A 16,290-nucleotide genomic window follows, 5' to 3' on the forward strand; every position below is an offset into this window, starting at 1 on the left:
AGAGCTAGCAAATGTATGGAGATAGCAGATAGGCAGACAGGCTGTATCTGGAGGCGTGTTCTAGAAACTCATAATAGAAGAAAAGGGTGGGGGAGGAGACGTCACAGAGTATTATTCTGTACCTTGTAAACGTAAAAAAGTTGAGAAATGAACTAGCTTGCCAAAAAGAAATGTTCTTTGAAGACCAGGTCACTGAGTGGGCGTTCTGAAGGGGACTGGGAGGGAGTCGCCAGGCCGAGAGCCCCGAGTCCTGGCCCCTTTCCCCCTCTCTCGGACCCCTAGCAGCCGCCTGCGCTCACGCACCCGAGCCCCCTCCCTTTCCCCCCGCCGCACCTGAGCACGGACGCCGAAGCGGCCGCGGCCATCTTAACTGTGGGCAAGAGGCGCTTCCCAAGGCGGCTTGCGGAACAGCAGAGGACAGCTCGAGAGAGGAATAAAGCAGGTCATCAATACCAGACCCGTAGTGACGCTGTTAAATGCTTCTCTAAAACTGAAAAACACTGGAATGCCACCATCTTTTCTGAGGGCGCCTTCATTTTCTTGGTCGTGGAACCACCGAGTTCGCGTAACCGGCCGTTTCTAGCTGTCCCACAGCGGCCCCACCCGAGGCTACTGGCCGGCCGCCTAGGCCCGGAAGAATCTAGCTCCCTGGAGGCCGAATGCTGGGCGTCCCCTCCCCGGTGCAGGGGTGCTGGTGGGGAGGGGCGTTTGGGTCCCTGGCTCTGCTCCCGGCTCGGTGCTGAGGTGCCCGCCGAGGCCCATATGCCTAGACCTGACGCGGGAGACCGATAGCCAACCCGGATCTCTGAAAAGGGAAGGGGGCGGGTGGGATGCGCAGGTCTGAGTGCCCCAGACTCACCCCCACTCCTGCCCTCAGATGACTTCGTTTCCCGTGACCCCCGCCACATCGACCCAACTGGAATTTACAGCGGAGCCTCTGTGGCCAGGCTCTTCCGTGGTTCCCCAGGACTTCTGCAACAAGTTCAGAACCTGTGTACCACAGTGTGAAAGCCCGCGGCTTGCTAACCTCCAGTTCAAACCCAGTCTCTCCCTACAGCCGAATGATCCCACTGGCTCCAGCTACAAGGAATCTTTGGGTTGGTTTTTTTTGGTTTTGTTTTTTCTTTTTTAAAGGTTTTATTTATTTATTTGACAGAGAGAGACACACAGAGAGAGGGAACAGAAGCAGGGGGAGTGGGAGAGGGAAAAGCAGGCTTCCTGCTGAGCAGGGAGCCCGGGACACACATCTGGCTTAAATGAGCCTAATCTAACATCTTTCAATGCCCTTCTCAAATGCGGTCTCTAAGAAGTTCCTCCTGGAGCTCTTCTGCCCCAAGCAGGAAGTCTCAGCTGCAGCTCTTTGTCTAGCTCTCTAACTGCCTGAAGGTCTCTGCACCTTTGCCCCCAGAGCTCAGAGGTGGCTTTCTCCCTTAGTGTAAACTTAGAGCTTAGTGTAAACTTAGAGTAGGAACCTTATCTTGGTTCACCAATGTCTCCCAACACCTAGAACATCTAGAACAATGCCTGCCACACAAACAATGCCCAATATGTTTTCATCAAATGAATGAACGAAGAATTGTTTATTGAGTGATTAGCGTTCTTCTCCAAGATTCCAGAGCCCAAACCAGCTCTCATCTCCTGGGTAGAAAAGATGGCCCAGCTGTGGAGGGCAGATGCTCAGGATCCCCAGGTGGATGCCTGAGAGAAAGAAAGATGAGAAGTGGGGGTAATGTTCCAGGTCCAGCTGGAAGGGAAAATGTTTTGTTGAACAAGAAACACCATCTAGGGACGCCTGGGTGGCCCAGTCGGTTAAGCGTCTGCCTTCGGCTCCGGTCATGATCCCAGCGTCCTGGGATCGAGTCCCGCATCGGGCTACTTGCTCAGCGGGGAGTCTGCCTCTCCCTCTCCATCTGCCTCTCCCCCCACCCCGCTCCTGCTCTCTCTCTCTCTCAAATAAATAAATAAAATCTTTAAAAAAAGAAAGAAAGAAACACCATCTACATGTTCCTTACTAACTTTTTGCTGGCCTGAATTTATGATACCCACTGGAGACTAGAATCTTGACCTTCTCTTTTTCACTTAATTGAGGCATCCACGGATCCCAAGATCAGGTCACACTGTACAAATCATCCAAACTCTAGGTCAGTGGCAATGTGTGAATTAAAGTTTAGGATGGAAGCAGCTCACCTTTCTGTCTCTAGGTGCCTGTAACTTGTAACAGCTGTTTTTCTAGTTGAGGGTGTCTCTTTGGGTTGGTCCTGAAGTGGGAATGTCCCTGACTTGCCGTGACCCCCTCAATTGGTCAACACAATCTAGGTGGGTGCTTCCAGGGGCTAGGCACCCATCTGAGGTTGTGAAAGTTGATTCTGTCACCTAAATATTGAGTAGAGTTTGACTGAACAGGGCAAAAATTAAGTTTTGAATCTGCTTTGTTTCAAAACAGCCACTCAGAAAAATGATACGTTTGGAAGAAGCCAGCAGAAGGAGTCTACCGGGGAGTTGTCGTGAGCCCCTGGGGTCAGAGACACTAGCTTGGTCTCTGAGCCTGTGGTCAAAGCACCCCAGGTAGACAGGCCTTTCCCAAGCCCCAACTCTACACCCAGCCTCCGTGCCCGGAACTCACACAGCATCCTGCCCCAAGTACAGGCACGCTTTGCCATGACGTTTCACCTGACTCAGTGCATTCTGGAGAGTGGCCCTTTGCCTGCACGTAGTGTGGCACCTGTTTCTGCCACAGCTGCACCTCTCGTGCTACCTGCTGACTCTCACAGGCAAGCTGTCCTATCCCTGTCCCCAGTGTGGAAGGTGCTTCAGCCAGAGGCCCACCAGTAGACCCCAGTGCCAGCCTGGTGCCGTGGACCTCAAGGGCTGACACACAGGTGTGAGCTCTGCCCTGGGCTCTTCCTCAGGAGTGTCCAGACCCCTCTGTGAGTTTCCAGCACTACCCAGAGCTCTTCCAGGCCTACATGTGAGAGGCATCACCGTGAGGGGTGGGCACTGACAGATGATAAAACGCCATTACTCTTACTGAAAAAAAAATTTGTTTTCTTGTGTCCTTCAGGGGCCGGAGGCTAGGAGTAGCTAGAGCTCAGTCAAGTCCCTGGGCAAATCTGCATCCTTACCTTTTTCCAGGCTTTTCATCTTTTCCTTTCCCCTTTCTGCTTTGATCACCTCTACTTGCCCAGCTCCTCTGGTGTCGGGGAGAAGCATCCACCAGATACAAGGTGGTTAGGCAGAAGCCTCAGGAAGACCTCTGGAAGGAGGCAAGCAGAGAGAAGCTCCAGACTAGCCCCCAGACCTGGTGAAGGGAGGTGTGAAATGCAGTGATTTAGCCGGCCAAAGGAAAATTATCAAGTCTTTTTAGGGTAGGGTATTTATGAAGGCATGTGGGGACGCAGAGTAAGCCGTCAATAAATGTGTGGAGTGAGAGAAGGAGGTTGGAGGTAGAAATGATAGGGAGAGTGGGTGCGTTTGCTTCTAAAGACCCCAGGAGGAGCAGGGTGCGGGAAGAAAGGGATGATGAGTTCAGTTGGAGCCATGCCTAGTGCGAAGTTCTAGTGGGAATTCGAGCAGGGGCAAGGGGGCAGGTGGCTCTGGGATCAGGAGCTTAGGAGCCAGGCTTGAGCTAGAGGTAAACAGATGTTCGAGAGGCCTCCTGCAGGGCACGTGCGGAGAAAGTAAGAAAGTAAGGTTGCAGAAAGTGGGTCCTTCCGACTTTTACAGACCTTACCCTACCCCCCCTCCCAGCCGCCCCCACGATCTCCTGAAATAGAAGCTCCAGAACTTCAGGCTCGAAGAAGCTCCCAGTAGAGAAGCTTCTCTTTGACCCACTACATTTTTCTCCTCTCAACACTGGGGAAAGTGCGCTGTCACCCAGTGACGGGCCGAAACCCAGGAACCCACTTATGAACGGCCCGGCGACGAAGAGTAGCGTGGAGTTCACGAGGGCAGAGCGGGCCGACGGGTCAGCCCGCACCCTCCGCCGCGCCCGTCCCGCCTCCAAGCCCGGGCGGGGCTGCGGCTGCGCGTCCCAGCGCGGCGGGCGCGGGCACCTCGCGGGGCAGGGGAGGCCCGCCGCCCCCTCCCGCACTTGTAGCCGTCGCGGCCATTTTGGCTGAGGGCTCGGGGACAAAGCCACCCGGAGACCCCGGGGGAGGCGTCATCTGGGCACGGTGGCGTAGGAGCAACGTTCGCGCGGCGCGTTGCCGCCATTTCTTTCTGATGCTCGGTGTCCCTTCCGCTCGCGGCTCTTGGGGCCTGGCCACCCCGGTGGGCCCTCGAGGGGCGGGCTGCTGCGCTCGCGGCCTTCGGGACCGCGGACCCCGGCCGGGCCCTTGCCATGGCGCCGCCTCCGGCCCCGCTGCCCGCGTGGGAACCGGACGGCGCCGGGCGCGAGCGGAGGGGGCCGGGCGCCGTGAGCTTCGCGGACGTGGCCGTGTACTTCTCCCCGGAGGAGTGGGGCTGTCTGCGGCCCGCGCAGAGGGCCCTGTACCGGGACGTGATGCGGGAGACCTACGGCCACCTGGGCGCGCTCGGTGAGGCCCCGCCGGCTCGCCCGGGCCACCTCCCCGCCCGCCCCGCCCAGCCTCCCGGGCTGGCCCCGGCAGTGGGAGCCCCGAGGTCCGGGAAGGCGGGACGGCGGGGGGCGGCCTCCCGGCAGCGCGGGGTTTGCGTTCTCCTCCCCCAGGGTTCCGAGGCGCCAAGCCAGCTCTCATCTCCTGGGTGGAGGAAGAGGCCGACCTGTGGGGCCCGGCTGCCCGGGATCCGGAGGTGGGAGAGTGTCTGACAGAAGCAGACGCAGGTGAAGTATTGGGGACTGCGTCTCCCGGGACCGCCTCTGGGCCTGGGCCACCCGGCTGCCCCTCTGCCAGCACCTTCCCTGCTCCTCGTTTCCCTCCCCGGGTTGCTTGCCCCGCTGGGGTTACCATGCCGGCCCGTGCCTCGCCGCGGGCTTCAGCCCACAAAGGGGCTGCGAGGGTGGCCCGGGCTCTGCTGGGCTGCGGGGCCTTGCGTAGCTGCCTCTCCGGCGGCTCTGTGCCCCTCACATCCTGTTGGTCTCAGAGCTCTCGAGCTTCACATCGTCCCTCCTGTCGCTTTCCTACCCTCTAGCTTCGCGGCCTCCTCTTGTGTTTTAGCTTCCTGTCTTTTTGTTCCGTGTTTGTGGCCGTCTCCTCTCTCGTGTGGGTGCCACTGTTTGTTTCCTTCCTCCAGTTGATCCTTGCACCGCACCCCCTTCCGTGAGCTTGGCAGTGCGGCCGCGGTCCTGCCTCCCTTGCACGAACCTGTTCCTGCTGCCTGGAGTGTCCTGAGACATCCTCTCCTCCTCCAGGATCCAGCAACAATGTCCCCTCCGCCCCCATTTCCCCAGCTCTGAGGTAGAACGCGCGGTGTTCCCTTCCTTCCTTCCTTCTTTGTCTTGGTGTCTTTTCTGTCCTCGGCAGTTCAGGAGAATGTGTCCCTCCGAGCTTCCCTGCCTGTACCGAGCTGAGTCCCAGAGGCCGCAGGGGGTCCAGAGGTGGCTGTATCTAAAAGGCGTCTCTGTCACCATTGGGGGTTTGGCCATAAGAACCAGGGTGAGCGAGGGTCTAAGCTCTCCCCTTACCTCCCAGCAGATTCCAGAAACAAGGAAGAGGAGAGACAAAGAGGAGGGACTGAGGCCCCGGAGAAGAGCCTTTCTGTGGAAGCTCGGCCTCCTGGGCCCAAGGCTCCAACGCGCGCTTCTGCTGGCCTCCCTGACAGCTCGGAGCAGCCGTCCAAGGCCCCGCGCCGGGGTCGCCCCCCGCTCTGTGCGCATCCCCCTGTCCCGAGAGCCGACCAGCGTCATGGTTGCTACGTGTGCGGGAAGAGTTTTGCCTGGCGTTCCACGCTGGCGGAGCACCTGTACACGCACACGGGCGAGAAGCCCTTCCGGTGCCCCGACTGCGGTAAGGGCTTCAGCCAGGCGTCCTCTCTGAGCAAGCACCGGGCCATCCACCGCGGGGAGCGGCCGCACCGCTGCCTGGCCTGTGGTCGCGCCTTCACGCAGCGCTCTGCCCTCACCACTCACCTGCGGGTGCACACGGGCGAGAAGCCGTACGGCTGTGCGGACTGCGGCCGCTGCTTTAGCCAGAGCTCGGCCCTCTACCAGCACCAGCGGGTCCACAGTGGCGAGACGCCCTTCCCCTGCCCGGACTGTGGCCGCGCCTTTGCCCACGCGTCGGACCTTCGGCGCCACATACGCACCCACACGGGCGAGAAGCCCTACCCGTGCCCAGACTGTGGGCGCTGTTTCCGACAGAGCTCCGAAATGGCAGCCCATCGGCGTACCCACAGCGGCGAACGCCCCTACCCCTGTCCTCAGTGCGGCAGGTGCTTTGGCCAGAAGTCAGCCATGGCCAAGCACCAGTGGGTCCACAGGCCTGGTGCCGGGGGGCACAGGGGCCGGGGTGCCCGTGCATTGCCTGTGCCTCTGGCCCCTGGCCAAGGGGACCGGGACCCACCTGTGGGCTTCCAGCACTACCCAGAAATATTCCAGGAGTGCGGGTGATGGTCCTAAAGATGTCAAGGCAAAGGGTGAAGATCTAGACATTGCCTGAGGCCCAGGTTGGGCTCAGGGGCCCGAACCTCTGTGGCAGCTCCAGGGAGGTCACACAATTCCAGGCAAGAGGTGGACCTGGGGGATGAGGACCCTCTTATCTTAGGCCTTCACGAGCTTGATCTGCTGACACCTTGCTCCCTACTGTCCCAGACTCTAGAAGCCCCCTCTGCTCCGTTAGGGCTGAGGTAAGCACCTGCACGAGACCTCCGCTGTGGGGAAGAAAAGCTAGTTTCTCCACTTAGACACGTTAAGAGGATTGAGGTAGAAGGGAAATTCGCTGTATCGGTTGTCTTTACTGCAGGAGTTAAAAACTGACGGCCTTGTACTGAATCTGGCTCGTGGCAACCTTTTACAAATTATTTTTGGTCCAACCAGCATTTAAAAATGTTACAAATCATGGTTAAGACTTAAAAGGATATTTCACACAAAAATTCAGGTTTCTGGCCTCTTTTGAAAAATTCAGGGATTTGGCAACTCGACCCGAGCTCCCACAAAGGAACAGGTGGCAGGAAGCGCAGGGCAGCTGTTCAGCCTGCCCACCAGCCCTTCCCGGCTTGCCACCAGCGTTAGCTGGCCCTCGTCCTCGCTTGTCCGTGTCCCCAGTACAGCAGGCCCTCTCCATCGGGCATTTTCCCCTTGTTTACGTGACCCGTTGGGCTCCTGTAGTCATTTGAGTTTGCAGACTGGTGGATAGCATTCATGTTCTATTTTATTTTTTATTTATTTATTTTTTTTTTAAGATTTCATTTATTTATTTGACAGAGACAGCGAGAGAGCAGAAGCAGGGGGAACAGTAGAGGGAGAGGGAGAAGCAAGGAGCCCAATGTGGGGCTCAGTCCTAGGACTCTGGGATCATGACCTGAGCCAAAGGCAGACACCTAACCTTCTGAGCCACCCAGGCGCCCCACATTCATGTTGTCCTGATCCAGAGATTCAGGTTGACAGCACCCGTGTGAGAGGGCAGAAGAGAAGGACAAGCAGGCTTTATTTCAGATGTCTGCTTGTATCACGTTCTCTGGTTTACAAAGTACTGTCTTGTCCATCAGCTTGGACCTTGTCCATGTAGCTTGGAAAGGACAGCCCAGTGAGGAAGAGGCTGTCAGGATTCTGTATTTTGCCCCAAACCGAGAGGTATCTCTGCCACACCACGATAGGCCTCTTGGCTAACTGGCAGTTCCTGGTTTTGAAGAGGAAGGCTCTGAGTGTGCCCTCCAGTCCTCCTTGAGCCTCCCTGGGAGAGCCCTACTGCTCGGGCCTTAGCCACCAGCCAGCCAGCCAGGAGGGCCTCATCACATTTTTGACCTGGAAGAGATCTTAGCTTTTCTATCCTTTTGCATTTGGGGACTCAGACTGGGGAAGGCCAAACGACCCATCCAAGGTCACATACAGAGTGAGTGAGCCTCCAGGGTTCTTGGTTTACTGCTGTCTTTACCACACCACACCTGAGTTCCTTGCCCGTGTCTCAGCCAGGGTTCTGGAGCAATCTGCTCCCTCCCTACGACAGCTCCCAAGCAATGACCTGGACTAGGGACAGAGCAACCCAGTGTCAGTGAGGCCCAGTTACAAGATGATAGGACAGCCACACAGCAAAGCAAGGCAAGGGAGAAACCAGCCTGAGATGAGAGTTCCAGGGCAAACAGAAGCCAAGCTTGCCTCTTCTCAAGTACCTCTCATCATGAACAAAGAGGGACAAGGCCAAGAACATTTGGGGTTAGTAGCCAAGGGAACTGCTCATCTGTGTTCCCAAGCCGTGTCGCTTATGACTCCATTATCCATCAGCCACCCAGTTCCCCTGTGGTCAGAGTCCAGCCTTATCCCAGTGACGCCGCCGCCAGCCACGGGCAGACCCATTCCTGCCTCCTTCACCTTCGCCTCAAGGAGTAATAGCAGGGGCTTGTGTCTTCTGCCGGTCTGTGCGCACCCGCCTTCTTCACCCAAATCTGCCCCATGTCCTGTCTGGCCTACCTTAGGAAGAAGCCAGATTTGTCAACCTAGAGAAACTTCTAAAGGAAGAGGTAGAAAATCTGGGGGGAAAGACACTGTTCAGGTGAAATAATCAACTGAATTGATATCAATTTAATCTTCAGATCTGACCCCACCAGCACCTGGCTTACGCTAAACTTTACTGGGAGGGTTGGCTCAGGTGCCATCTTGTCACAAAGGGGACGAGCAGTGAAAAGAGGCACCTTGACAGCAGGACCTACCTTTGTACCAGCTTTTAATTCCCTAAAGAGAAGCCAGTGTACAACCCTTCCCTTGCCTCACCCTCAGCGCTGCCCGGGGAAAGTCCAGCCTGCAATACCAGTTGTCAGCTCAGATTCAAAGTCAGATCTGGATCCTGCCCTCAGCTTGCCAATTAAAGGTACCATAATTACTACTTTCTCCGAGTGCTTTGAAGTTTGCAAGGCTTGCTTAGGGCCCCAAAACCAGACCCAGCTCCTCTGCTCCCTGCCCTCACGACCCAACTTTCTGTCATTTAATCGATTTTTGAATGTCACGAAATGCTTAAGCCTTAGCCTCACTCCGTTCTCAGCTCCTCATTTCTTGGCATGGATACTGCCACCGGAGATGGGGCTCCCTTTTCTCTCTCTGCTACCATAGGTCTTTAAGGTTTAGACCCCAAAGCACTTTAAGCCAGGAAGAGGGTTTTCCTAGGGCTTTCTTGGTACATCAGGAGAAATGCTTGTCTGAACCAGACAAAATGAGCCCCATCCAAATGGCCAGAGTGAAAGGTCAAAGTCATGACCACATGACCCATTCCTAACTTGTCCAAGCCATGTAAAATAAGGACAAGTGCCGACTTGAGCTTTTAAAGACCCCTAAACATTTTTTTAGAAGATTTTTTAAATTTATTTATTTGAGAGAGAGAGCACAAGGGGGGTGTGTGGCAGGGGAGTAAGGAGAAGCAGGCTCCCCACTGAGCAGGAAGCCCCACAGGGAATGTGGACTCCATCCTAGGACCCTGAGATCAGGAACTGAGCCGAATCAGATACTTTTTTTTTTGAAAATTTTACTTATTTATTTGACAGAGACACAGCGAGAGAGGGAACACAAGCAGGGGGAGTGGGAGAGGGAGAAGCAGGATTCCTGTTGAGCAGGGAGCCCTATGTGGGGCTTAATCCCAGGACCCCGGGATCATGACCTGAGCTGAAGGCAGACACCTAACTGACTGAGCCACCCAGGCACCCCCCAAAGGCAGATGCTTAACCGACTGAACCACCCAGGCGCCCCAAGACCCCTAAACATTTTTGAATGTTTGTTTATGTGTGTGTCTCTAGGAATGGGATGTGCAAAGATGTTTATGACCCAAAGAAGCAAAAACCTGCTGTAGGCCACTATTTTTCTTTCTTTTTTTCCCCCTTTTTTAAAGATTTTATTTATTAGAGAGAAAGCGAGCATAAGCAGGGTGGGGAGGGGCAGAGGGAGAAGGAGAAGCAGACTCCCCACTGAGCAGGGAGCCCAATGTGGGGCTCGATCCCAGGACCCCAGGATCATGACCTGAGCTGAAGACAGATGCTTAACCAACTGAGCCACCCAGGCACCCCTAGGCAAGTATTTTTCAAAGTAGGGCCTTTCTGGGGCACCTGGGTGGCTCAGTCGTTAAGCGTCTGCCTTCGGCTCAGGTCATGATCCTAGGGTCCTGGGATTAAGCCCCACATCAGGCTCCCTGCTCGGCAGGAAGCCTGCTTCTCCCTCTCCCACTCCCCCTGCTTGTGTTCCCTCTCTCACTGTGTCTCTCTCTGTCAAATAAATAAATAAAATCTTTAAAACAAACAAACAAACAAAGTAAGGCCTTTCTGCCACACAATCCCATTCAGTAACTTTAAAATGTAGCCAGCTCCCTGGGCTTTATCTCTGGACTACTGAATCAGAATCTCCAGGGATGGACTCTCACACCTGGTAATGATGCTCTGAACAAAATGTTACTTTCTAGCTGCTTTTAGTTTCGCAAATGCTTGAGGTCAGAGGATGACAAAGACTCCCATTTTCTTTGTTCTTCCCAAAGGGGCCTGTGCCATGGCTGAGCTCTTGCGGGTACCTCAAATCTTCTTGAATATACAGGGACGTCTCTCGTAGCATCTGTCCGTTGCATGCAGGGAAAGAGCAGTTCACGCAGGAGTCCCCCTCACGCTGAGGGCCTTTGCTCAATGCTGGCCAAGTTGGCTGGACCATAAGTGTTGCACACCGAATACCTCTGCCCCAGCGCTGCCACCCATCGGGAACGATCCTATGGACAAAGTGGCCGCCCAACTCAGGACACAAACCTAGCTCTTCCTCACCAGGACACAGTGGTAGAATAAGGTCAGTGGACTCTTGCCTTGGATCAGTTGGTGCCGGGTCAAGCTGGAACCCACATCAGAGGATTCCCTGTGCTTAGAGCCTCTCACTGCTATGGGTGAGTGGCAGACAGGCTGGTTGTTTCTCAGGCCCATTGCATGGATAGGCCTGGTGCTGGAGGAGGCTGCCTGGAAGTCAGCTACTCCTTTACTCTAGGTACTAGGAAGACTGAATGTCCATGTGGGTGCTCGATCCCAGGACCCCAGGGATCCTCATGGGTGTCCATGCGGGTGCCAAAGCAGCTTGCAGCCCTGCCCTGACTTCTGCTACATGTGGGGCTTGTGGAGAGTGCTGCAGGCAATGGGACCGTGTCGGAGCTGGGGCTGGACGCCTCGCCACACACTTTGCAGGGAACAGCTGCTCTCCTGTGTACGTTTTCTGGTGGGTAAGCAGGTTGGAGGTCAGAGAAAAGTGTCTCATGAAGGAGACGTTCGTTTCTCATTTGTGTGAGTGCTTTGGGAATGACCAGGGGGTGCTCCAGGGCCAGCTCCTTCCATAGTCAGTGCACTTGTAGGGTGTCCTGCCCGTGTGGGCCATCTAGTGCTGGACTGGGTGAGCCATTCTTCACAGAAGGTTTTAGGACAGACCGACAGTGGGGTGGGAGACAGGCATGGAGCTGGGGAAGCTGTTCCTCTGCGGGGGAGAAACGTGCTCCTGCTTTATTTGTAGGGAGATAATTGTGATTCTATTTGTAAGCCTCTGTTGTCTCTAGGCTTTTACTGCTTGCAATTCTCCAGATTCTTGTTCTCATCTCTTTTCAGGAGAATGGAAGATGCCATCTTTCCTCCTAAACCAGTTTCTTCCCTTCATTTGTCTGAGAAGGCAACGCGAAAACACAATCATGGCTCCTGCATCACTCACACAGGGAGAATTTGGCTCATCAATTGTCAAGAACGCTACCAAAATACTTTCAGCAGCAAGGATAAAAAAGGGGACAAGAATTGTCTTTCCAGAATCACTTTTCCCTTGATTCAAAGCTGCACCAAGGGCAGTGTTTCTTAGGTTCCCTTCTACAAGCTTCTGTCCAAGTCAGACAGGACCGGAGAGTTCTTAGCTCCCTTAATGGCCCGATGGTTCTCTACTTCTGAACTCCGCCACCCTCACCTGGAAGTAACTCCCATAGGATCCCTGCCTCTCTGTGAGAAAACCCAGGAACCAGGGACTAAGGCTCCCACTTCGGGGAAGGTGGAAGGGGTAGGCAGGTGATAGAAAAGAAAGCAGCCTCCTCTCTGCGGGAGGATCGGCCAACTGGCCCCTTCAGCACCAGGAACCTGTGGGAGAAAGGAAAGTGCTGGGAAAGGAAGTATGCGGGAGATCGGGGTGGGGTGGGGTGGGGGGGAGTAGGGAAGGTTGTCTGTCTCCAGATCCCTTGGCTTTCTTCAGAGAGATAAGACATAATGAAAGGTAAGTGGGGGCGGGAAAAGTTCTGAAAGCACCAGCCCGGGGACGGGAAGGGAGACGCCAGGCACCTCCCTCTCAGCCCTCCCGCAGGCACTTCTGACCGCTGGGGTAGGTGGAACCGGCCTGCCCCCTCCAGCCAATCAGAAAGGTGCCTCGCGTTCCCTGGCGACCATTAACGCCTAGCAGTTGGTGTAGTGGGAGGAGGCGGGACGATGAGAGCGCAAGCTCCCCCAGCCAATCGCTGTACTCCTTGGGAGGTAGGGGCGGTGCCTCTGGAAACCGGAGGCGGGGCTGTTTCCTTGGCAACGATCCTAGCCCTCCCCGAGTGGGTAGGGTGCAGATTAGGAGGAGCAGAGAAGGGAGGGGGCCAGGAGGAGTGAGGGTGGGCGCGCCGGTGCGGAGGAGTAGGGTTCGGGTTGGGGGGTGGGAGCCCCAGACTCAGGAGCTCAAGGCTGGGGGTGGGGTCCGTCTAGGTTCCCGAGGCGCGGCCGAAGCTGACCCCAAGGCCCGGGAGGGGAGGGGAGCTAGACGCCGCCCCCGCTGGCGCCGGGAAGCGTCGCTCCTTCTCGCTGACCTTGGTCTCGCTTGTCGCCTCGCCCTTGGCCACAGGCACTGACGGACGCAGGGCCCGGGTGACGGATAGATAGGCTCCTGGACGGACGGAGACCTAGGACATAGCACACAAACTACCCCAGGTTTCCTGCCGGCTCCAGGGCTCCCTGTCATCCCCCACCTCAAAGCCGGGGCCATCCAGCCCAGGGTTAATGCCAACGAGTTTCCACCTCCAGCCGCTCCTAGAGAGGCCGTGGCGCTAGCCAGCGGGGGAAACTGGCCGCGGACGGACACTTCCTGTGCAGGGGGGAGGGGGGAGGGGGTCGGACAGCCGCAGCCCAGCCCGGGCTGGGGGGCCAGACGGCGGGGTCGCGGGCGGGGAGCGGCGTCCGGGGGCGGCAGGGCGAGTCGTGAAGACCCTCGCCTCCGAGGCCACGACGCACGGGGGCCTTGGAGGGCCCCAGGGCAAGGCGAGACCTTGTGGGTGGGGGCGGGGCCGCGGGTAGGGGAGGGGCCCGGCCGGCCAGAGAGGCCCGGGGTCAAGACGTCCGGCCTCAGGGGCCCGGTCTGGGCCGCCGGGTCCCCTGGGCGGCGCTGAGCAGGCGGGCGGCGAGGGCCCGGGTCTCAGGGTACTCAGGCCTGGTCGCAGGATCGTCCGCCATCGCCGCCGCCGCCGCCGTACTGGGAGCCGGCGGGGATGGAACGGGAGGCGTCGCCGTGGGGCCTTGAGCCCGGGGATGTGCAAAGTCCTGACGAACTGGGGAGCCCCGAAGGGTCCCTCAAAGGTGAGGGAGGGAGCGTCTCTCTGAGGAGCGTGCCCGGGAGCGGGAGAGGGGGCTGTGGGCCGTGGGAGGGGAAGAGAGCGGGGGGTTGGGACACCTGGGACTTGGAGGAGGCGGGGGCGGGGACTGGAAGTCCCGGGTCGGCGGAGGGGGAGGTGGGAATTTCAGCACCTGCTCCAGGGCCAGCGACCCTGCTGGAGGAGGAGGGAGAGGTTTGTGGCAACTAGTGGTGGGACCAAATGACCTTCCAGGCCCCGCACAATCTGGGTTTTCTGTAATTCTCTGATCCTGCAGGCAACATGAGTGAGAATGAGGAAGAAGAAATGTCTCAACAAGAAGGCACTGGGGACTATGAGGTCGAAGAGATACCCTTTGGGCTTGAACCCCAGAGCCCTGGGTTTGAGCCACAAAGCCCCGAGTTTGAACCCCAGAGCCCCAGGTTTGAGCCTGAAAGCCCAGGTTTTGAGTCCCGAAGCCCTGGGTTTGTGCCCCCAAGCCCTGAATTTGCACCCAGAAGCCCTGAATCAGAGAGCCCTGAGTTTGAACCCCAAAGTCCTAGGTATGAGCCCCAAAGCCCTGGGTATGACCCCAAGAGCCCTGGATATGAACCCCGGAGCCCTGGGTATGAACCCAAGAGCCCTGGGTATGGACCCCAGAGCCCTGGGTATGAATCCCAGAGCCCGGGATATGAGGCCCAGAATCCTGAGTTCAAAACCCAAAGCCCTGAATTTGAAGCTCAAAGTTCCAAATTTCAGGAAGGTGCAGAGATGCTTCTCAATCCTGAGGAAAAGAATCCCTTGAGCATCCCCTTGGGAGTCCACCCCTTGGACTCCTTCACCCAGGGGTTTGGGGAGCAGCCCACAGGGGGCCTGCCCCTAGGGCCACCTTTTGAGATGCCCACAGGGGCCCTGCTGGCCACACCCCAGTTTGAGATGCTCCAGAATCCCCTGGGCCTGACGGGGGCCCTTCGGGGGCCAGGCAGGCGGGGTGGCCGGGCCAGGGGGGGGGCAGGGCCCTCGGCCTAATATCTGCGGCATCTGCGGGAAGAGCTTTGGGCGGGGCTCCACCCTGATCCAGCACCAGCGCATCCATACGGGTGAGAAGCCCTATAAATGTGAGGTGTGTAGCAAGGCCTTCTCCCAGAGCTCTGACCTCATCAAACACCAGCGCACCCACACGGGCGAGCGGCCCTACAAGTGTCCCCGTTGTGGCAAGGCCTTCGCCGACAGCTCTTACCTGCTTCGCCACCAGCGCACCCACTCTGGTCAGAAGCCCTACAAGTGCCCGCACTGCGGCAAGGCCTTCGGCGACAGCTCCTACCTCCTGCGGCACCAGCGCACGCACAGCCACGAGCGGCCCTACAGCTGCCCCGAGTGCGGCAAGTGCTACAGCCAGAACTCGTCCCTGCGCAGTCACCAGCGCGTGCACACCGGCCAGAGGCCCTTCAGCTGCGGCATCTGCGGCAAGAGCTTCTCGCAGCGCTCGGCCCTCATCCCGCACGCCCGCAGCCACGCCCGCGAGAAGCCCTTCAAGTGCCCGGAGTGCGGCAAGCGCTTCGGCCAGAGCTCGGTGCTGGCCATCCACGCCCGCACGCACCTGCCGGGCCGCACCTACAGCTGCCCCGACTGCGGCAAGACCTTCAACCGCTCGTCCACGCTGATTCAGCACCAGCGCTCGCACACGGGCGAGCGGCCCTACCGGTGCGCCGTGTGCGGCAAGGGCTTCTGCCGCTCGTCCACGCTGCTGCAGCATCATCGGGTGCACAGCGGCGAGCGGCCCTACAAGTGCGACGACTGCGGCAAAGCCTTCTCGCAGAGCTCCGACCTCATCCGCCACCAGCGGACCCACGCGGCCGGCCGGCGCTGACCTGGGGCCCCGCCCGGGGCGGGGGAGGCGGTGGGCGCGAGAGAAGGGGCCAGGGGGCTGGAGAGAAACCTTTAGGGGGCATAGTGGGAAAGCCGGGGGGCGGCTGGAGGAGTCTAGGGCCGGGGTGCCGGAAGTTACGGGCCCTGGAGACTTATGGGAAATGGGCTCCGAAGAGGGGTTGGAGAGAGGCCAGGCAGGCAGTGGGAGGTTCTGGGAGAGATCCAGGAGAGAGGTCGGCAGAGAGCTGGCCTGGGCGGCAGCGTGCCCCTCGGTGGGTGCCTGGCTTGGCAAAGCGCTGGGCGGGGGTGGGGGGAGGGGGGAGGGTTACTTAATTAGAGTGGGGTAGCTTAGATTGGTAGCTACTGAGACCCTCCTTGAGTCAGGAAGGGGTGAGGGTAGGTGGGGTGGGGAGTGGGCCCTGGGGTGGGGCTTGGGCCTCAGTGCAAACCCCAGCCTCCCTTGTCTTCCTCAGGCTTTGGAGCCCCTGAATTTGAGTTCAATAAAAACCTTTATGTGGCAAAAGAGACTTGTCCTTAAAATGTGTGCATGGGCAGTGCCCCGGGCAGCGGGAAACACTCAGTGATAAGTACACGGAGCCAGTGAAGCCGTAGGGGCCCGTCTGGGAAGCGCTTTTATGTTCCAAGTTTCCCTGGAATCTTATAATCTGATGCTGAGGAGACGTGAGCTGCCCGTATATCCCCAAGTCTTGTCTCATGCTTTGAATGCTGCACAAACACACAGGGAGCCCAGTGTGGGAGGGGTGAGAAAGCCTTC

At 57.8% G+C, this 16,290-nt stretch overlaps 2 protein-coding genes and 1 long non-coding RNA gene across 5 annotated transcripts; 2 read left to right on the forward strand and 1 right to left on the reverse strand.

The window, feature by feature from the left end:
- Nucleotides 1–1,292: 1,292 nt before the first annotated feature.
- LOC116648767 lies at nt 1,293–5,362 on the reverse strand. Its single transcript, XR_004302568.1, has 4 exons — nt 5,103–5,362; nt 3,123–3,253; nt 2,188–2,373; nt 1,293–1,698 (listed from the first exon to the last, which is right to left on the reverse strand). It is a non-coding gene; the product is annotated as an uncharacterized LOC116648767 (long non-coding RNA).
- LOC116648766 (zinc finger protein 764-like) lies at nt 4,019–12,221 on the forward strand. Of its 3 annotated transcripts, XR_004302567.1 has the most exons (4): nt 4,019–4,535; nt 4,688–4,801; nt 5,610–6,762; nt 11,677–12,221. XR_004302567.1 is itself a non-coding variant. In XM_032431010.1 (3 exons), the coding sequence occupies exons 1-3, from the start codon at nt 4,340–4,342 to the stop codon at nt 6,524–6,526; spliced, it is 1,227 nt and encodes a 408-aa protein (XP_032286901.1). In that variant the 5' UTR covers nt 4,019–4,339; the 3' UTR covers nt 6,527–7,322. The 3 variants fall into 3 exon arrangements, 2 of the variants coding, with proteins under 2 accessions (XP_032286901.1, XP_032286903.1); XM_032431010.1 differs by lacking the exon at nt 11,677–12,221 and having other exon boundaries at nt 5,610–7,322; XM_032431012.1 differs by lacking the exon at nt 11,677–12,221 and having other exon boundaries at nt 5,613–7,322.
- A 53-nt stretch (nt 12,222–12,274) lies between these two features.
- ZNF768 (zinc finger protein 768) lies at nt 12,275–15,814 on the forward strand. The gene is given in 3 exon segments (XM_032431009.1): nt 12,275–13,653; nt 13,945–14,651; nt 14,653–15,814. Coding segments are annotated over 3 exon segments (1,659 nt in total). The 5' UTR covers nt 12,275–13,565; the 3' UTR covers nt 15,517–15,814.
- The last annotated feature ends 476 nt before the right edge of the window (nt 15,815–16,290 follow it).

Source organism: Phoca vitulina, unplaced genomic scaffold, assembly GCF_004348235.1.
Source record: "Phoca vitulina isolate PV1807 unplaced genomic scaffold, GSC_HSeal_1.0 scaffold45, whole genome shotgun sequence".
Classification (NCBI taxonomy): Eukaryota; Metazoa; Chordata; class Mammalia; order Carnivora; family Phocidae; genus Phoca; species Phoca vitulina.

Coding starts and splice junctions, on each gene's coding strand:
- LOC116648766 (XM_032431010.1), top strand. CDS start 4,340: ATGGCGCCGCCTCCGGCCCCGCTGCCCGCGTGGGAACCGGACGGCGCC. Junction 4,536..4,687: donor CGGCCACCTGGGCGCGCTCG/GTGAGGCCCCGC, acceptor CTCCTCCCCCAG/GGTTCCGAGGCGCCAAGCCA. Junction 4,802..5,609: donor TCTGACAGAAGCAGACGCAG/GTGAAGTATTGG, acceptor CTTACCTCCCAG/CAGATTCCAGAAACAAGGAA.